Genomic DNA, 21,474 nt, shown 5'->3' on the forward strand with positions numbered 1-21,474 from the left:
CGATAACCATGTCTATGATTGGTTTGCTTGTAATTAACGAATAGTTTCTCTAGTTTAGCTATTGAAAGCAATTGTGACACAACTGTTTCTTCTTCATAATGAAAGACAGCAACTTAGTCCCCATGTGGTTTAAGAAAGACAAACCGCCATAATTCTGTATTTTAAACTACCAGCTATATGACGGACGGCTGTCGTTACTGCCCACCAGTACGAGAATGGAGGAATTGGGACACAGACGCCATGACGGCGCAAAAGAGAGGCTAGGTTCATAAGCAGATGCTGAGCGGTAGAATCAAAATGGTGGGAACAGGCGCTCCAGTTTCCTGCTCCCACAACAGCGGTTATCCTCGATGGCTCCCGTTACCGTCACCATAGCTATCGCGAGATTTGATCAGCTGTTGGATTCTGTTTTTAGAGTCTGGTGTTCGGACGGTCACCACGTGGGGAGGAGAGAGAGCAAAAGAGACACACAGTGGGGACACGTTGGGATTGAATCGGGCCCAGGTTATATATATATATCGTTAAACTACATTTCACAGTGGCGGTGCGGAATAAAATTAAGCACGGTGAGTAGCGACGTTTCACATGACGGATGTGCATCAAAAGCTAGATGGCTTAGGTAGTTGCAAAAAGGACAACACCTATCTCGCTAGCTAGCTAGCTAACTTGCTTCAGCTAACGCTGCTGTCTGTTGCTAGCTGGCTAAATTGCCTAGCGAACTCGCTGACATGCTATGTTATCGACACTGACTGTAATATTACCCACTCTTACTCTGTCATGAAACCCATTGAGAAGGAGATTTTTTTCTAATTTGGATTAGTTCTTAACTGCATAAACAAATATGTACCCTGCGCTTTCAACATTAAGTCTGTGGGGTCGGTAGGGAGAGATACTTAAACGAGCGATGTAGCCAAGCCTAGCGATTTACGCTTGCCGTGGAATTTGGCTTGATCCCTAGCAGTATCTCAGCATTTTACATGAGCTTGCTAGTCATCCTAGTTAGCTAACTAGCTATGTCCCGGGTCAGAGATCAGACTGAGTACTATCGGTTGAGCTAGCTAGATGTAGTGTTTAAAATATAACTAAACGAAGCTGTGCTTGGTAGCCGGTAGGTGAGAGGTGCTTTTACTGGTGAGATGTTGGAGTGACTGCACGCTTCGGTGCTGTTGCTGAACAGCTAGCAAGGTAAGTGCATTGTCGGTTCATGGAGTGCAAATTTGACTCGCTTACAAATAGGTATAGGCATGATGATGAATAAATGACTGTGCGTGTAACACCGATCGGAGGCGACGATGGACACATCGAAACAATCAATCCCCGGTCGCAAGTAAAACGTGCGCCCGTCAATGTGGTGCTGGCGTTAGCTAGCGGTTTCTTTTCTGACGCTCCAGCGGCTGAGGATGAGTATTATATTCTCCCAGCGCTGCGGCCTAGCACGCTTTTATAACATAGGTTATACACTTAGCGAAGCACATCAAGCCGTTTCTTATTTTGGCATTGCGGTCATAGCGTGGGCCTACGTTTGCGGCGTGAATTGTTGTGCATATTTTATTCTGCTCGGATCAGGGGATGGTTGGTGGATTATTACGAAAAGAAGAATGGCCGTGTATGGTAGCTGTCCGACCGCTAGCTCATTTTACTGCGATCCAAACTTTGCTAGCTAGCTAGCTGGTTTTCCATCCATCTCGACCAAAGTTAACGCTGGGGCATGGACAGTGAGCGCTGGATTTCTGATGTTTAAACGCACGCTCTTCATCGTAGTCCGCTAGCTAGTCTCGTTTACTAGCCGTACATTAAATTGTTTGTCATGGCCTAATCGTGAGTTTATTCAGTGTTACTTGGAAGCTAGCTCGTAAGGTAACAGCTGTTTCTGTTGAGTATGGGGGGTATTTGTCGGAGGCGCAGTTAAACCGGTTGCCTTGCAGTCTAAACGCGGCCGCACGGCACTAATAAGCAGCTTACGCTGCCTCTGTTCGCCGCTCTCGCACGGTTTGCGGCGTGTTCCGCAAATATAGCGTGACCCTTTCGTTATCAACCGCCCCAAGGTCGTACAGCGACGCAGCTCGATTCATGACTTTCGAGTCCTCTTACACACAGGCCGGGGGAGGTAACGTGTGCGGGGCGCTATAAGCGTGCGGGCGCGTTCCTGTTCCGAGCGTGTGTGTGTGTGGTTTTTTTTTTTTTTTTGTAGTTTGGGTGTTGGTTTCACCTTACTTAAGGTGAGCGTCGCAGGAGACGCCAGAAGCTCCTGCTTACTCGTGTCAGTTTTCCCGAAAGCCTGCAAAGCATGACGAGGTGGAGGCATTGCCTGCCGTTAAAAATCTGCAAACCGCTCTTTGTATGGGGAAATGAGGAAGGTGGTAAGGTCACGCCGTGACAGACGCACGCGCACGTGCGTTTCCTGCAGTTCGTTCCAATGCGGTAACGTTAGAAATGTCATTCAAAAGTTTTTTTTTTTCTCCTTCACTGTCGTAGGGACCTTCCAGGCTTCCTACATTGCGTTTTTTTAAAATATCTAAACGAAGTTTCAACTTGAGCTTGGGACATATCGAAGTATAATCACAGACCTCCGCTAGATATGTCACTGTATATTTGCACCTTGGTGATGGTGCCCACGTTTGTCTGTTTTAGGGTAGCTACATTTTAATACTGTCCTGTTTTCCTGCTTTATTTTTTACGACTAAGGTCTGTAAACGCTAACATTTTGGATGTCATTGAGTGTTACCTTATTCTTTCTTCAGAATCTTAAATGTCCTGTTAATGATTTTTTGTGGTTGAATCCTCGTGCTTTTTAATGGTGTATGAGGTGTTAGCTCATGGTGTGGTTGCTAGGTTTTGTGATGATGCTTGCATATGTTTAATATTTGCCTTGACTCCTGCAGGTCATGCTAGTGGTTTATTTTCCCCTGTTTCACCAGATGTGTGGCAACAGTCTTTGACCATCGCCAAAGTTACAGATGCATCTTGTCAATAGTAATTTCATTGCGGTGATAAGTTTTCAGTTGTCCATCTCCATTTCTAACAAATGTCTCCACACGCTCAAATCTTCTGAACTGCAACACTCGCTGGCGCCTGCTGACAGTACAAGCTGTTGAGGTATCGGCAGGCTTTTCCTATGGCTGTTATGCATGTAGGATGATAGAGATTATGTGTCTGCCAGTCTGCTGCAGTGAATTTAACTTCACGTGCGTGAGTATTGGCTGTTAACTGCGCATCAGCAACTCTCCACCAGCGTTTCCTTAATAGACAAATGGTTTCCATGGCGAGAACATATCCCAACTGCAGCGGTAATCATTATAGTAGTTTCTGCTGAGGGCACGGGGCGTGCAAAAGATGAGTCACTGCGTCGTTGTCTGAAAATTGTTTCGTGTCTGTACGTGCGGAAAGGTCTTTCATTTCCTCAACACCTGACCGTGAAGTCGCTTGCACCTCAACTTGCATGGAGGCCTGAACAAAAGCAAACTGGGTTAGTTTCAGGATGCCCCAGTATTCCACCCAGGATTGGTAAAATGTGGGAAACTCCTAGCACGTCGTGCCTGAATGTTGTGGGGATGTAGCTGAGGGAACAGATCAAGGCAGACAATTCAGGGCACTGTTTAAATTAATTTCAGGCTGGGGACAAGAAGGATGGTTAAGACATTACAAAATGTAGCTGTGAATCAACTTAAAGAAAGCTCTGTTGTCTTTATCTGTTTTTAGAGAGCAATTTAGTGTCAAGTTTTACCGTTGTCATTAGGCTCAGGGGTAATTATCAGTGTTATTGTCATTATGCTGTAGGATGTAAAAAATAAAGTAAAATAGGCTCCATGAGACCAGGAGAGTATAGCTGGTCAGTCGTGATTTAGGCAGCGGAAGTGGCATCAGCCTGGATTAAACCGAAGTGTGCATTTGTGTTTTATGGCTTTTTTGTTTGTTGGTTTTCCTTCTACAGTCCTTCTGCTCTCTGAGTGGACAAGCAGAACAAAGGCTGGGCGGGGATTTGATCAGGCGAATTTCAGCTCAGAACTGACAGCCGTTACTTGTCCAGTCGGACTGCAGGAGCTGCCTTCGAAAGAAACTGGGCACCCCACACACTGGCCCAGAGAACCCCCCCCAGCAGTTCGGTGTGTCCATCCTCAGGAGGGGAATGGCATTAATTCAAATTTGACCTGAAAACTCCTCTTTGAAAGCTGCTGTCTGTTGTACAGTTTGTGTGTTTCTGACCTGCAGTGGTGAATCCCACCTGTGTGTGTGTAGATCACCAACTCTTATGCAGGCCACTGAGAGCCAGTGCACCAAGCTTTAATGCCTTTGTCAGGCTGTGTGTGTGTGTGTGGTTTTTTTTTTTTATTGCTTGCCCCCAGGGTAATGTTTCAGTGACATGGCGCCCTGCTGATTGGCTGATACAGAGACAGTGACTGGCTGCATATGCATAGAGCGGGCTCCTCTCTCTCTAGGATTCTAATGCAATATGATTGGCCCCTCTAATCCCCTCTCCTCACCCAGTCACATGCTCCTTCTAGCTCACTGCTCTCCAATAGCAGTGTCGTCCACAGGAATGCCACTGCTGGACAATGGGATACTGGGAAGCCAGAGGTGAGTGGTCACTGCTGTGCTAGATTGTATGTCCCATCCGCAGCAGAGCATCCGACAGGCCAGTCACAGAGGAGCTGTCACCTTCTCTATGTCACGCAAACTTACGGTGACCTGGTTAATCTGTGGTGTTGGGTTGATGACCTGTGTGTGTGTATGTATATAATCTGAGAGAGGAGGTCCAGGTGGACCGGCCGTAGGCTTCCTGCATTGTGACCTGTCCAGATGCTGTTCTCTTTGTGCTCAGGCTTTCCTGCCGCCGGGCTCTCAAGTGTTAATGGGGGGTGGGGTGCCTCAAGTTTGAGCTTCCTTGAAAAAAGTGGGTCAGGGCCCAAGGAGGAGGGGGCACGGTGGCTGGAAAGGAGAGGTCAGAGGGGGCGTTTGCGTTCTGATCTGATTGCTTTCTTGGTTCGCTGACTGTCCTGTAAAGGGATGTCAGCTGTGTTACGCCTGTCTGCCTGACAGCCTCAAAAGCCTCTCTGCATTGGGCTTCCGGTCTATCCCAGGTGACTTGGCTGACCTGTGACTTTTTTTTTCTCTTTTTGCAGTTTTTGCGGAAGAACTACAGTCTGTCTTGTAGTTGGTTCATGTTTGCTCTCGCTGTTGGTTTTCCAAAGCCGTCCCTAAACGTAAGCTGGAAGGTGACGTTCCGTTCCATCAGCAGTGACATCACTGCTACTGCGTGCTCAGTTGTGGTCACTCTGTTTTAGCGGACCACTCAATTTTGGCGGACCACTTGGTTTTAGCAGATCGCGCCGGTTTAGCGGGGCTATCTCTTTCAGCAGGCAGCTCCCTTTAGTAATCGGGGATTTACGTTCCTGGTCCTCATTGTGTATATTGTTATAAAGGCAGCAGGAATCAAAATGCATTAGTGGGAGTTGTCTTGAGTGGCATTGCTTTTTATTTGTTTCTATCTGCTTTTGTCACTCTCCCTGTTCCCCCCTCTCTAAATTCAGTTTGTGTATGTACAGCAATGTTTACGTGAACATAATGGACCTTAACAGGAAGAAGTCAACAACAGAACTTGTGTATACATTATCTGTCTACCCTTCAAATACTCTCTTGCTCCCTCTCCCGCTCTTTCTGTGCTGCTCTGGAACCCTCCCCCATGTCAGGCTGTCCCGTAGCCTGTCCAGGTCAAAGTCCAGGTAGTGTGGTGCAGGTTCCCTGTGGGCAGGGAGGGGAAGCAGGGGTGTGTGCGGTCTGTACGCTCTCCGTACATGCAGTGGCTGTTTGAAGGGCAGGGAGAAGCCCTCTGATGCATTTTGGTAGAAGGGGGTGTGGTGGTGGTGGTGTGTGTGTGTGTGTGTGTGTGTGTGTGTGTGTGTGTGTGTGTGTGTGTGTGTGTGTGTGTTGGGGGAGGGGGGAGTGTTTAGGGGTGTCACCCGCGAGGCATTCCACCCCTCTGGAGGCTGCTCTCCTCTGTGTGACCGTTTAGGAAAGGCATGCCTCTCCTTCCTTTTTTTAACCCGGGGCTGCTCGTGTTGGCCGGCCAATCAGAGGAGCTGCAGCTGCAGAACGTATGTACGTGTCACGCAGCGGGTTCGGCTGGATATTATCCCCGACGCGCCGCCTGTCATTCTCGCGGGCGGAGGGGTGAGAGAGAGGGAGCACGCGTGTACCTCTGTATACCGTATCTGGGAATCTCCAGTGCTGAGAATCTCTTTCACACCCCTGCCCCTGTCTCTCGGGCACTCCCTGAAAAGCGGTGGTCAGTCTGAGCACGCCCTCCATGGCTGCAGAACTCCCGTTTGCTCGGTATTTTCACGCACATTCATTCACAGAATGGTGCGTTTCAGCACTGTTCAGAGTCCCAATGCAGTCAGCTGCAGAACACGCCCTCTCTCCATATAAACTGCTTTGTTGCTGACAGTGGGTAGTGGTTTAGTTCATTGGTAATTACACTGTCTACATGAACGTGTGTAGTTACAGTTTGCTTGCTCTTGTGATGTAATTGTTAGGCTATCATTAATGGTTCGGGGGTCTTGCTTTGTTTGTGGGGGTGTCTGGGTAGGTTTGAGGAAAATGGTCTTTGTTGGAGAGCTCTTGCCGTCTGTTGTGTGTCTGAGAGGCAGGAGAAGTGGGTGTGGAGGGAAGAGACGAGGGAGCTTCGGAGCTGTGTGTGAGAGGAGGAGGCCGTGCTGTAAGCCTCTGTCTTCCAGCACAGTGTCCTCAGGTGAACCCGCGCTGGAGGTCGCAGTGATATGTGAGCTGCATCTCGATGAAGGGCTACTGCTTCCCTGTCAATTGTGTTGGTGTTTCGCAGCCGGGCGGGGGGGCTGATAACTAACACCCCCCCCCCCCCCCGTGCTCAGCAGCGTGTGCACGTACCTTCATTTTTCTTTTTTTCAAAATGGAAAACGGTTGAAAGTGGTTCAGAGGATTGACCGGAGTCCAAGATTAGTGTCTTTATATTTTCATGTTCATCCTTAATTCGTTTCTGGGTGCACTTTACATTTACATTTATTGATTTAGGAGACATTCTTATGTAGAGTGACTTCATTAGGGTTTGGCGGGTAGCTGCCACAGTACTTGCAGTCAAGAGGCATATGCCACTAGCAAAATTTTCACTCCAAAGGTTTAACCACTGAGCATTTTGATATAGGTAGCCTGTAGTGCTTTGGTGCAGCTGTTTGGATCCTAACCCTCCTCCCCCTCTCTCTGTGTGTCACCCCTGCTGCAGGTGTAGCTGCTAGGGTCCAGAGGAGATGCCGCTGAGGTTCCGGTCCTTCGTCCCATACACACTGCCAGGGGTGCTCGCGCTGATAGGCTGGTGGTGGTACATCTCGCGCAAAAAAGGACGAATCGCCAGCCACGACAAGGAGGAGGGGCCGGCGGCCGCAGGGCTGCTGTCCCAACCCAGCGAGGGCAGCAACGGGATGGTGGAGAGAGGAGCACACTGTAGGACCAGCAGGGGGCGACCCCGAGCCAAGGAGGAGGTGCCCGTGGAAGGAGACGTGACCACAGAGACCCGTGTGCCCTTCACTGCGGCTGCGACGTCACCGCGAACAGAGGGGGCGTCCTCGTTACCCAGCCGCGGTGACACGCCTGCAGATCCAGGCGCGGGGACCGCCGGGCAGAAGACCACCGACACACTGTCAGAGTCTGCACAGGAGGTCAGCGCCCGCGGAGGACCAGAAGAGGGCGTCGCCAGCAGGACGGCGAGGCAGGTGCCACCCAGAGCGAAAGAAGCCGCTGCCCCCAGCCCCGCCGGTGAGCCCGGGACACCGCCGAGGAGCGAACAGGACCCCGCCACCAAGCAGGGGGAGAGATCGCCGCCGCCGCCGTCCTCCCAGACGCCCGACGCGCCGATCGCCCCTGTGGCGGCCCGGCTCTCGGAGGCCGTGCGGCCCGAGCCCGAGGGCGAGGTGGCAGCCGACAAAACTTCAGTGCCTTTTGCAGAGCGCCTGCAGGCGGGCCCGGCTGAGCCTGCCCCCAAGACCGTCCGGCCTCCTTCCCCCTTGCCCCCCCCCCTCCCGCATCCTCACAGCGACCGCGTCTGTGGAAACAGGCCCTGTCCAGCCCACAGAGGAGAACGGCCTGCCGGGGGACGTGGCAGAGAGCTCCGGAAGCACAGGGGAGATCGAGCGGCTTGCCGCGGGGCTGATCACAGAGGTTATCTCAGCCGCCACGCAGCAAGTCCTGACAGCTGGCCGCGAGGAGGAGGAGGACCGGGGCAGGGGGCCGGCCCTCAGCCCGGGGGCGGAGCAGGAGGAGCAGAGGTCCGGTCCCTTGGCGGGGCCCAGCAGCAGCAGCACCCCTTTGGCCAATGGGAGGCCCTGTGCCCTGCGAGACCAGGCTGATGAAGACCGCGCACTAACGCCGGAGAAGGTGGAGCACTTGCTGCAGGACACACTGCCCCCGGCGGGGCACGTGGAGGCGGGAACAGGCGAAGTAGGGGCGTTGCCGGCGTCTCAGCTGTCTGACAGCGTGGGGGATTCCCTCAACGGCTGCCTGGTGCCCCCGGCGTGGGAGTCACCGGAGGAGACCGCTGACAGGAGACGGGCAGCAGAGAAAAGCACGCGCCCCGCACTCTCCAAGACCAGGCCTGAGGCCACGCCCCCGAGTGTGGCCAAGCTCCAGGCAGAAGACGGCGTTGCTGCAGCAGAGGACTCTGGGTGCAGCACGTGCCAGTCAGAGGACGGTGTTAGCAGCGAGGACCTCCTCCACAGCACGGGGCTGTCCTCTTCGGCGCCCGACAGTAGAGAGGACCTCCTCCACGTGTCCGGCATCTCGCAGGACTTGGACAGACGCGGTGAAGGCCCGGGAAGGCGGAGCCTGGAGGCCGAGGCCAAGGGCCTGAATGGCGCCGGCATTGGGAATGGAAGTCACGTGACCTGTGAGACAGAGGCAGATCACTCCGGAGGTGAGTCCGGGATCACCTGGTCACGGCTGTCCCTTTATCTCTGCATCCATCAGTTTCTGAGCTCACCTTAATGTCAGTCCTCGCCTTACTACCACCTGGGGCTCAGACATTAGCGTCAGATTTTATAGCAATCATCAACAGACCAAACATGCAGAATTTATTCACACTAATTTCCCCTCACGTATAAACAGTGAGTTAAGTTACAGTTAAAGTTCCTCAAATGTGAAGAAGTCATTTGTTCCTAAGTGTGCCCCAGCCACCGTTTTTCTGCAGTTGTAGGCCCGGGTTTCAGGTGGTCTGGGGAGTGCACAGTTGCCTCTTTCGTCGAACGGCCCCAGTGTGAGGGCAGGGCTGTGGCCTCTCTGTCAGTGTGTCTCAGAGGGTGGGGCCACTGTGCTGAGCTATGGTTGGCAGACATAGTGGCCCACGAGGCTTAGAGAGGATCCCTGAGTGCTGCCATCACCTGGCGCCTCTGTGTCGCTTATCCTCACTGCCTTACCTCATTTTAACGAGGTTCTGGCAGTGAACATGTGATATAGCCTGGTGATGCCGTGTGTAAACTTTCTGAACTGTTAAGTTAAAAATCCCTGCTGGCTTTCGCTTTCTTGACTTTAGTGGGTTGTGAAAGTCTAGATGTATCCATCTTTGGGGGTAATAAAATATGTGTGTATATATGTATGCAGTATATTAGTGTGTGTGTGTGTATATACACATATACATACACACACACTTGGGATGATTATTTTTGGCTGCAAACATTTGAAAGCATTTGCCATTTTAGCACATCTGTTTGTGCACATCATTTAGTGGCATAAAAAGATACAGGACTGTGGTGGTTTGGTCTCCAGCCCCACTCCTCTAAGCGTGTCCCTGTCCGCCACACTGGCCTACACAGTAGCATGTCCAGTCTTTCCAAGAGGAGTCTGCAACTTGTGCCATGAACCATGTACCACTCCCCATACCCCACATTCCTGGATATGCTGCACTAGTCACTATTATAGTTATTAATGTACAAGGCTACCATGGTATTGTGCATTAAATACATACCACAGGACCAATGAAAAGCCACTATAGCGCAGAGACAGCCAGGATTGCAAGAGAATAATCTGCAGGCTGAAACCTCAGGGCTGGAACCAGAGCGTAAAGACACAATGCCAGTGATCTGCAGCAGCATGCTTGCACTGCGGGTTCTCTAAGCCCAACAATGCCCTGTTAAGGCTGCGCTCCCTTAAGGCATGTTTATACTGTGCCCAGCAGGCCTCCATAGCAACATTAACTCCTGTCATATTACCAGACAACAGTCAGAGCTACATGTGACACCACCTGAACTTCCTTCAGGGTGGAGTGGTCAGACTCCAGCGGTTGTAGGGGTAGCACAGGTCTGACTTCTGCAAAGCGGGTTTAATTTTTTTTTTTTTACAGTGGGTATGATGTGTACTGGTGTGTTTTATTATTAACACATGCAGTGTCATTGTATGTGGGGAAAGCTTTGGGGGTGGGGCTTGTTGAGTGTGAAGGCCCCAGCTGTTGCTTTTTCAGAGGCTCAAGGTTATGGACCTGGTTGCACAAATGGACCTCCTTTTAATGCAGGATTTAGTGTTCTCTGATTTCCTCAGTCTGTCCAAATGTGTGGTTCTTGGTTGCCCTTTGATCACAGTGTAGAACAGTCCGTCAGTTTTCTAAATTCAGTGGATCAGGAAGGTAAATGACTCTTGCCCTGGTCAGATTTGGGAAGAGCCTATTGGCTCCCAGAATGCAGGAGGAGCAATTAGAAGCCGGCTGCTGGCTTACATAACACAGGAGGAGGAATTGGGGAGCTGGGTATTGGTTCAGGGAACACTATAGGAGGGATTAAGAGCAGACTATTGGCTCACAGAATGCAGGTGATAGGCAGGTTGCACTGTAACAAGTGTGAAGTCAAGTTTTCCAGCTGCCCATCCTCACGTTTGCTTAGTGTTACAGTGTGTTGTAGATGAGCAAATTTCACAGGTGACAGCTTTGGCAGAGACGACTGTGCTATAACACTGTTCCTGGCTCCAGTGCGTATGTCTGTATAACTCCTGTGTGTGTGTGTGTGGCAGGCTCGGATGTGAACAGCATGGACTCTGTGGACAGCGGCTGCACGCTGGGGGTGGGGGACAGCCAACGAAGCGCCAGCGGGGGTCAGCCCCCCCCACAGAGCACCGAGCTCATCATCTGGGAGATCGAGGTGCCAAAGGTGAGGTCTCCTCCCCAAACGCACGCTCGCTGACTCGCTCTCTCTCACTCACTGGCATACTGACTCATTCCCTCACTCTCACGCTCTCTCTCTCTCTCTCTCTCTCGCATTCACTGATTCACTCACCCACTCCCTCCCTCATCTAATCACACTCTCTCACTCGCTCAAATTCAGATGTTTTATTGGCATGGCTGTTGCAGTCATAACAGTATTGCCAAAGCAATTATTCAGGTGTATAACATGTAACAGATCAATATATATATACAACAACACTATTGGCAGTGACCTTGACAGTATGGAGACTGGTCAGCTGTTGTCCCTCTGATTATGGCATGCTGACACAAACCTCTCCTAGAATGGTCAGCTGATATATGCCATCCAATTCTTGAAAAGTTGAAATGGAAGTAAATTTTTCAAAGTGCTGTCTCCTTGTACCATTACATGTTTCTTCTTTAATGAGAGAGTGCATTTCTGGCTCAGCCTCATTGGTCTCACAGTGACCACATAGCCTTCTACTTTTGGTAGCCATGGTTTTTCCTCTCTGCTGTCTTCAATGGCTAGACTGATCACTGAACCTGTCCTAGGTAAGGATCTGTCTCAGCTTTATATCTTATACACTGACAAGATATACAGCCAGTTATTAAAATCTTTTGGGCAAGGTAACGATTAAATGTATTTTATCCTGCAGTTTGGTCGTTCCAGTGTTGCAGAAAAATAATTTTAGTTTGGTTTATCCTAAACTCTGATTGTGGAGCAGTGTTGGACTGAGACCGGTGAGTGTTGTGGGTCTCAGTATCAACTGACTGAGGAGGTCACTCTCTCTCACCCCGCACACTCACTGATTCACTCTCTCACTCCCTAACTGACTCACTCTCACTGGTATAGACGAGAGTGTGGATGCGTGTGTGTGACTGGGTGTTGACGCTGAGAGCTGCAGTCCAGCATAGTTAGATGGAATCCGTTAACAAGCTTTCAGCCATTCACAGCGGGGTGTGAACGGGCCGCAGTAGCTGTGATGGTGTGCTGTCCGGCTCTGCGCGCAGCGCCCCGGCACTCGTCTCGCACCGCAGTGGGAACGCAGGTCGCGACCTCTCAGCCCACTGACGCCTCTGTCCTCGTTTGCTCCAACAGCATCTGGTTGGCCGGTTAATCGGGAAGCAGGGGAGGTACGTGAGCTTCCTGAAACAGAGCTCGGGTGCGAAGATCTACATCTCAACCCTGCCTTACACGCAAGAGTTTCAGATCTGCCACATCGAGGGTGAGCCTTGCCTCTCTGTGCACTCTCTGTGCTGTGTGTGTGTGTGTGTGTGTGTGTGTGTGTGTGTGTGTCTGCCAAATCGTTATGGTGGTGATGATGATGGTAGTGGTGGTAGTATCAGTTGTGATGATGTGGTGTTTCCCTGGTCTAGGTACGCAGCAGCAGGTGGATAAAGCTCTGGGCCTCATTGGGAAGAAGTTCAAAGACTTGGATCTGACAAACCTGTATGCCCCGCCTCCTCTCCCACTGACCCTGCCCTCTCTGCCCATGACATCCTGGGTAAGGGCTGCCCACGCCCCAGCACAAGATCTTGCTTACAATCCCTCTCTCTCTGTCTAACTTTCTCTCTGCTGCGCACTGTCTCTCTCTCTCTCTCTCTGTCGCTCAGTGCAATTCAGGTCAGCTTAATGGTGCTTCATTCACAGGACAATGTTGCTAACGCAATAAAGAGCAATATTAAATGTAATCACAACTACAAAGAGTAAAGTAGAACACATATACTAACATCATATGCTGTCCTGTCTCCTAGAATAAATGACATTCTGGGTCAGTCATGTTTTTGAAATGGAGGAGGACCAGTGATGTCATAGTGAATACTTGCCTGGGTGCATTTACTGCAAAAGAGTGGATCTCTGTGGCTTCATCTACTGCATTGAAGACAGAGCTTGTCTTCCCCTTTCTTTGTCTGGGTCTGCCTTTTACGGTGGCCAAGCTGTAATCACTCAGGCCATATTTGGTCAAGATCTGGTCAGTTTTGCATTTTTGACCATGATCAGATATTCTGCTGTCTTATTTTAGGTTCCAGTTGCACTGAAGTGTGTGTGTGTGTGTGTGTGTGTGTGCGTGTGTGTGTGCGTGTGTGTGTGCGTGTGTGCGTGCGTGTGTGCGTGCGTGCGTGTGTGCGTGCGTGTGTGCGTGCGTGTGTGCGTGCGTGTGTGCGTGCGTGTGTGTGTGCGTGCGCGTGTGTGTGTGCGCGTGTGTGTGTGCGCGTGTGTGTGTGCGTGTGTGTGTGTGCGTGTGTGTGCGTGCGTGTGTGTGTGTGCATGTGCGGGCGTGTTTTAATCAAAGCTCCAGATAGGTGGCGTTTGACATGTTGTACAGTGGGATTTGTACGTGCAGTGCTGTCCTGTGGCTGTCTCACGCTGGTGCTGGACTGCTCAGTGGAGGGGAGACTCTCATGATAGTGAAGGGCTTTAAGGCGTCCCCTCTGTCTGCCCCCCCCCCCCAGCTGCTCCTCCCTAATGGGGTGACGGTGGAGGTGATCGTGGTGAACATCGTCTCGGCGGGACACGTGTTTGTGCAGCAGCACACGCACCCCACGTACCACGCCCTGCGCAGCCTGGACCAGCAGATGTTTCTGTGCTACTCTCAGCCTGGCACACCCGCGCTGCCCTCACCCGCCGAAGGTACGTACAAGCCTGCCCTGCCCAGGGCCTTGGCATACTGGCAGACTGTGCGTCAGTCAGTCAGTCAGTCATCATGCTCTCCTTTCCTGCAGTGGGGGTGATCTGTGCTGCTCCAGCAGTAGAAGGCGCTTGGTGGCGAGCTCAGGTCATCTCCTTCTACAAAGACTCCAACGAGGTGGAGATCCGATACGTCGACTACGGTGGCTATGACCGAGTCAAGATCGACACTCTTCGGCAGATACGGTGAGCCTCAGCAGCTCTTTACCTCTTCAGAGGGGCCTTTTCCTCCTCTTATTCATGGTGAAAAGGCCACAGTGGTGCCATCAGCAGATAAAGAGCAGTCGTCAACTAGAAAAGTGCATTTCCTGAAGAAAATGCAGAGTGTGATTGCGACTCGGCAGCGAAAACATACTAACGCATGTGAGACGATCGCTAGGATATGGCTAAGTGATTGATAGGGTGTTGCTTGGTGGTTGCTAGGCTGTTGCTAGGTGATTGCCAGGGTGTTACTAGGTGGTTGCTAGGCTGTTGCTAGGTGGTTGCTAAGGTATATAAGATGCTTGCTAGGGTGGTTGCTAGATGGTTACTAAGGTATATGAGGTGGTTATTAGGGCATTGTTGGGTGGCTGCCAGGGTGTTGCTAGGTGCTTTCTAGGGTGTTGCTAAGTGGTTGTTAGGGTAAACAATATGGTCGCTGGGGCATTGCTAGGGCGTTGCTGGGTGGTTGCCAGGGTGTTGCTAAGTGGTTGCTAGGTGGCTGCTAGGGTAAACAATATGGTCGCTGGGGCATTGCTAGGGCGTTGCTGGGTGGTTGTCAGGCTGTTGCTAAGTGGTTGCTAGGGACACCCACCTTTGAGTGTTGGGTCACATGACCCAAAGCAGCATATCAGGTCTCGTGGCTATTGGTCAAATGGTGACCGAGCACGTTAATTTCAATTAATTATAGAAAAAATAATCAGTCAAAACAAATTAACGCAGATTAATTGTACTCTATGATGCCCATATGACCTCATATGTCACTGTGCTTTTAAGCATTTATCATACCCAACTGCAGGCTAGCTAGGTTCTTTTATATTCTATGTTCTTTTATATTAACATTTATTTATTTTGTAAATAAATTTAAATAAATTTAAATAAACATTATATCATACACAGAAACGTATCCACATTTGCGCTGTCAGTAAAGGCGAATTAAGTTCACATTGGTGTAATAAATGATTGCATCGGAACATCGAAAGCAGAGTGATACATTTACATTTATTTATTCAAGCAGACGCTTTTATCCAAAGTGACGTACAAAAGTGCATACAGTAAGTACAGCGACAGTATGGGGACAGGATGTGTACAGTTCCACAATGAGACAGTAGTTCTCAGCTGAGAGAAAAGTCTGTCTGAGGACGCAGTACTACAAACATGTACAGTGAAAAGTGTATATATATGTATAGTTAAAAGTGCCAGTGCTGTTATACTGAATATCAGCACTCCTGGAATGCCTCTTGTCCAATCAAATTACTTGGTCAGAACTAACTGTTGAGTAAAGCAGAATTTGAACATAACATGCTTTTCACAGGAAATATTGATATATGCAATTAAATTAGATTAATTAATCACAAAGCATGTAATTGATTAGATTAATTTTTTTAATTGCTTAACAGCCCTAGTTTTCACTCTATCTTTGTAGCCATGTGTTTCTGTCTACCACATGGAAGCAGCATAGTGCTGTTGCTGTGCTATCAACATTGAATAGTTGATATGGAAAATGGAAAACTGGAGGTGTGCTCCCGCATCAGGTATGACTAACGGGAAAAAAATACGGAAAAAACCTAACGCCACATACCGGGGAGAGCTGTTATTGCACTGAAAACAGCTATTCAATACATTGCAACGGCTATATCACCCACCCCTAATATGAGGTACTGTGACTGTAGGCCAAAAGGTGACCGAGTGGTAAGACTTTGAAAAATGAACTGAAGTGAATGTGAGGACGGAGGGATGAATAAACGAGTAAAAGACAAGTGCGGGTCAGTATGGATTTCAATGAGTATTGGATGGCATGACCTGAGCCAGCATATGAGGTACGTTTGCTGACGGCCTAAGTGTGACCGTGTGATAGGGCTTTGAAAAATGAATTGAAGTTAATGGCAGGATAGAGGGATGTGTATATGATAAAAAGACGAGTGTGGGCCAAGATGGTCTTTGATTAGTGTTGGGTGATTTGTCCTGAGGCAACATGTGAGGTATGGTGGCTATGGCTATGTGAGAAGTGAGCGAGTGGGAAGGCCATGAAGTGTGAGGGGTTTGTTTTGGAAAATGAATGTGTCTATGGGGAAAAAAGGGATGAAAAAACTACAAAAACCGGAGAACGAGTGCGGGTACGGCTTAGCTGTATACAAGCACACCGATCAGGGTCAGACTGGATGGGTTACAGTTGGTTTGGGGTCGATATCTCAAAAACTGTGGGAGGAGAAGCGGGACATAATTTGGTGGAATAAGAAGAATAATAAAACTATCGGATAACAATAGTGTGATTGCTTTGCAATCATGAGAAGGGACAAAATTACTGTCTGAGGCAGGCTGCCACTGACTGACAGCTTTTCCAGGAAGTGATGCACTCTGCCTGTTGCTGCAACATTGTAGCTGTCCTGTTGGTTTTGGTGAGGTTAAAACATATGGGTCTAGGGAATGGTGAATTTACTCTTCAAGCTTTCACAGAGTACCAAAATGTCCAGGGTTCTTAAGGTTTTACTGATCATTAAGCACAGTCACCATAGGCTTAAAGCCCTTTGCTCTGAAAGAATATGTCCATACATCTTAGCCTGTGCATGCTGTCATTGACAACTATAAAAGGGTGCATACATCTGACTGATTTTGATCACATTTTAAATGGTAGCATTTTAAATGGTAGCATTAGGGCTGGCAAGTTGGCTGTCCGTTGACTGAATTTCATTTTCAATTGTTTCCACAGGTCGGACTTTGTAACATTACCGTTCCAAGGAGCCGAGGTGTTGTTAGACAACATCGCCCCCCTTCCAGGTAAAGTCTGGCTTCATCTTGCTTTGCAGAAGGGTTAAGCGTTCCTTTCTGGAATGAAGCCAGTCAGCTGAAGGCCATGCTGCTGTTGTTATCTTTACACCTGTATAAATACACCTCTCCTCTGTCTCCGCAGGAGAGGAGAGGTTCTCAGCCGAGGCGAACTCCGCGCTGGAGGAGCTGACGAGAGGGGTGGCTTTGCTAGCGCAGGTAAGAAAATGTTGATGCAACATTTTTTTTCATTTGTTCACGTGCTCCTGCCATCTTGCGGAGGCGATGGAGTGTGCCATGACATCCCCATCTCGTTCGCAGGTCACCAATTATGACAACAACACCGGCCTTCCTCTGGTGCAGATGTGGAACATGGTGGGGGATGAGGTGAGTGGCGGGAACTCTCCAGTGAGCTGACACCGAGCACCGAGGCTCTCTGCTTTTCAGAGGGAGGGGTTAATGATGACTTTCAGCAGCTTAAAAAGGCATTCCTTTCGAAGCGTTAGAAGCGAAGTTATTTCAGTAAGGAAAGTGTTATTTTATTGGTTGTTTCTTGCCATGTAGATGTTTTTATTCCATCATTGTGGCCTTCATCTTTGAGCTGAGTCACACCTTTATGCTGTGTCCCTGATTGTAACTATGTTCCTCTCTCCCCCTCACCTCCCACATTCCCTCTTTTCCCCTCTCTGTCTGTCTGTCTCTCTCTCCGTTTTTCTCTCTGTTTCTCTCTCCCCAGCTGGTGTCGGTGAACCGCACTCTGGCTGAACGAGGATTTGGCTCCTGGGTGGACAGCTTCTGATCCCTGCTGGCTCTGCCCCGTCGCCCTGCCCTGCCCCGCCCCCTCACACTCCTCTCTGCACTGGCCTTTCTGTCTGCACTCTTTTCCCTGGTCGCAACACATTGGAGCCTGCTATCTGCTCTGGACACACCTATCCGTTCCCCCCACACCAAGCACCTGCCACTGGCTTCAATCTGTGGAGTTTTTTTTCTTGTTTCTCCAGTTTTTTTTTTCCTCTTGGGAGAAGTGGTCTCTTTTTTTTTTTTCTTTTTTTTCTTTTTTATTTCTGTCAACTTTTTTTCTCCTCTGAAAAGAAACCTTATGAGGAAAAAAATTCAGAAAATGAAGTACCACTTCACACCTATCCCCACTCACTCCCCCACCCCACACCCCCATTCACGCCAAATGTCCCTAATAACAAAAAGGAAGAAAAAAATACTTATGCTTCTTGTAAATTTGAAAAAAGAGAAATCTATAGAGCGACTGAATAAAGTTTGATCAGAATTCCGTCCGACCTGACATCTCCTTCCAGGCCTGTGCCACCACACCTGACTGGAATATAACTCTGTGGATGTATAGCTCTACTGAAGACAACACTGTACATGGAGACACTACAGTATTTAACTACAGTAATAAATTGTACACATTTGTATAGTTGACATCGTACACTCTTCTCTCCAGACTGTCTTGGAGTGAACATGAACTCATTTTAAAGGATTTTTCTGGACTGGTGCCCCACTTCTCAGTTTCCACTCTTTCAGCGGTTAGCTGGCTTTGTCCTGCAGGAATTGGTGATGTTTTTTTCAGTTTTCCTGTGGATTAATGGTGCTGGGCTGACACTGTGGATCGCTTTCTGAGACGTCTGTGGTTCAGACCGTGGAGGTGGGGGTTACCGGGCGGCACCACTGGATTCTGAACCCAGGGGCCTCTCAAAAAAAAAAAGGCTGTGGAACTCAGGATGGCAGCATTGATCGGTCTGTCTTGCCCTCTGTGACATCACTACAGGTTTGATTGGCCTCTCCGGCCCTCTGTGACATCACGGCAGCTTTGATTGATCTGTCTGTCCCACTGAAATGAGACCTGAAGTCCCCTTGGCCTTGACCCGAGCCTGGTGCTCTCCATCACTGTGGCCTTATGGGTAATTCAGCGGCAAGGTCTGGGACTCCAGGAGAGGGAGAGGTTGGTCTGTCCCCCCACCTGTGGGATTCTGTCCAGGTGCCCGTCACTGGTGCCTGGTCAAACGGCACACGCTCACTCCACATAAGGTGCACCTGCTGCTACATCTCCAGTCGGTTCACCCTGGCATCTGCAACTTGATAGGCTCAGAAGTGATTAGACATTTTGTTTGGGTTTTTTACTTTTCCAAGGAGTCCTAACCAATGAGTTCAGTTCAAAAGCAGATTGGCCTGTTGCTGTCTCTGAGATAGACATGGAGAGAGACACAGGCAAGGACCACTCCCTCTTGTTTTTCACCGGATTTTGGAAGGAAGGCGAGGTCAGCAATTGGCCCAGTCAAGGGTTGCCTCTAACACGAAAAGGGGCGATACCCGAAACTGACCTCGTAATTCCAGGCAGGTGAAAAACAGTTTGAGTCTGAGAGTTAAAGAGTTTTGTCATCATGGAAAGATCCTGTGTGTCTGTAATGTCTGCATGTGTTAACCACGCCCAGCCTCCCAAACCCCACCTCTATCAACCTCACGGTGCCCAGTGGCATGAAAGGCCTCAAATCTCAGGCCCCTCTCCTCCCCGGGCCTCTCCAAAAAGGAGACACCGTGAAGGATATAGGATCCTATTGGTGTGGCTATTTTCCGTAGGAAGTCTGCAGCATTGCCCTCTGGGAGATAATGCCCCCATAGATGCCAGTTCTTTGTGGAAAGTCTGTCTTGGCTGTCTTCCTTGTACTGGTGGCAGGTTCAGTAGTGGAATAGAGAAAATCAAGTGGGAGATTCAGGCTCCCTTGGGCAGCTCTGTTTTATAAGAAAATATGTCTTCAGTCACTTTTTAAAGAGAGGCTTTGATTGTAGCTTGTTTGTGCAGTCAGTTTTGCATAGGACTCGAGTGGTTCAGTTTTGTTTTCCGTCACCAATGTTCTGTCGAATGGAATATACACTACCAAGAGATGTTCACGTGACTCTAGGAAGCTGTTGCCTCTGCAGAGGCGCTACTGTGTGCTATGGATCGGGGGGCATGATTGGTCAGGAGTTTCATTTCAGGATCGTGCTGCTGCTCAGTTCAGAATGGTGACACTAAGCGTCCTTTCCCAGGGGCTGGGTCACGTCCTCATCCCTGTCTGTTCTGAGGACTTCGCTAGCTCTGCTCTCCCGTGTTGTCATGCGGATTTAAAACTGACATTACCACTGTCGCTGTTTCACTCAGATACCTCATGGCTAAAGGGTTAATGTAACCAAACTGCCCCCCCCCCCTCTCCGAAACACACAAATATATTGACTTCATGGTACTGGCAACAAATGGTTTTAAAAGCTTTTCAGTTCCATCTCTTCCTTTGATAGAATTTCCTTTTTTTTTTTTATAAACACCAAAAATATGTGCCAGTCGAGGCTGACACTTTGGCTCATCGGTTACATGCGGCAAAGCAGCGCGCGAACACACAAACACGCACACAAGGGGAAAATGTGAGTGTGGTGCAGAATCTGACAGCTCTGCCAAGTAGCAGGTTAGTTTGGCCTCTCCAGCGCTGTTCCGCGCTCCGCCCCAGAAGTGCACCAGTGTTCACTGCTGCAGTAGGAGATGAGAGCGGGTGTCTGCAGAGCCTCAGTGATCTTTTATCTCCATTTTATCCTGTCTTTTTAGGAGCTTGTTCGTCCCGCTCAAGACGTAGACAGGGTGCGCATTAATTAGCCTGTCTCTCTGACTCCTTGAACGCAGTTTGCATGGGACTCGTTTTTAAAATTCCACCTCTGCCCGCTCCCTCCACATTTCGGCCCCTTCCCGCTAAATGTCCTTCAGTGTTGTATGTCACACATCGTAATCGTACACACGCTGGGTACACTTAACGAACATATGTTAAGAAAAATAGACTAGACATATTTGGTTTTGTTCCATTTGAAAACATAAAAATCTTTTTTTGTTTGAAAACCTACTCTAAAGCCACAGAAAGTGGGTATCCCGGTGTGTGAAAGGAATGCACCCAGTGATCTGCTGTTAAGATGAAACTGACAGGGGGTCGCTGTTTTTTTTTTTTTTTTTTAATATTACTACAAGCTCACAACAGAAGAAACAGCAATAGTAACAACATTTTTAAATGGAAAAAATTATTTTGGTCCCACAGCCTATTCTCTGACCACCTGCTCCCACCCACAGCAATAAAAATTAGTCCCACACCGCCAAATATAACTGTAGGACCTGAGGGATCCCTGTATGTATGCAGGCCTACAGGTCGAGGTGTAATTTTTACTTATGATTGGGGAGGAAGCCTTCACGAGCTTTTTAACAGAGCTGCGGTGTGCTGTTAATTACTGAGCCTGACCACTTGAAAAACTTGCTCTCCGTACCAAGAAATCTGCGGTTCAGTTCAGCCAGTGACTGATAACACACGATGGCTCCACTCGTTTTAGGGTTCTTAAAGCGCCACTCTCCCATTGGCAAATTTTTACTGAGATAACCAAAATTAGGGAACTGTTTTGGGGGGGACAAAGCATTTTGTGGCTCCATCAGGGTTAAAGGTCAAAGCAGAGAAGGGAGAAGGAAAGCCCTATTGTGTTAAAAGTGTGAATACTAAACTTATTTTTATATGAAGATTTCAACTCCCCCATCTATCTCCGAGCCGGTTTGCCGTACCACGGGTTAAATTGGTACCTGGTGTAAAATAAGGTGCCCCACCCCTCCCGCCCGATT

At 49.2% G+C, this 21,474-nt stretch overlaps 1 protein-coding gene across 1 annotated transcript; it reads left to right on the plus strand.

Moving 5' to 3' along the window:
- The first annotated feature begins 453 nt into the window (after nt 1-453).
- Nucleotides 454-17,872, plus strand: akap1b (A kinase (PRKA) anchor protein 1b). The gene is given in 12 exon segments (XM_036536959.1): nt 454-566; nt 7,256-8,019; nt 8,021-8,938; nt 11,020-11,156; nt 12,288-12,414; nt 12,566-12,693; nt 13,643-13,820; nt 13,913-14,063; nt 16,786-16,853; nt 16,987-17,060; nt 17,163-17,228; nt 17,578-17,872. Coding segments are annotated over 11 exon segments (2,649 nt in total). The 5' UTR covers nt 454-566; nt 7,256-7,280; the 3' UTR covers nt 17,641-17,872.
- The last annotated feature ends 3,602 nt before the right edge of the window (nt 17,873-21,474 follow it).

This window comes from Megalops cyprinoides, chromosome 9 (assembly GCF_013368585.1).
Source record: "Megalops cyprinoides isolate fMegCyp1 chromosome 9, fMegCyp1.pri, whole genome shotgun sequence".
Classification (NCBI taxonomy): domain Eukaryota; kingdom Metazoa; phylum Chordata; class Actinopteri; order Elopiformes; family Megalopidae; genus Megalops; species Megalops cyprinoides.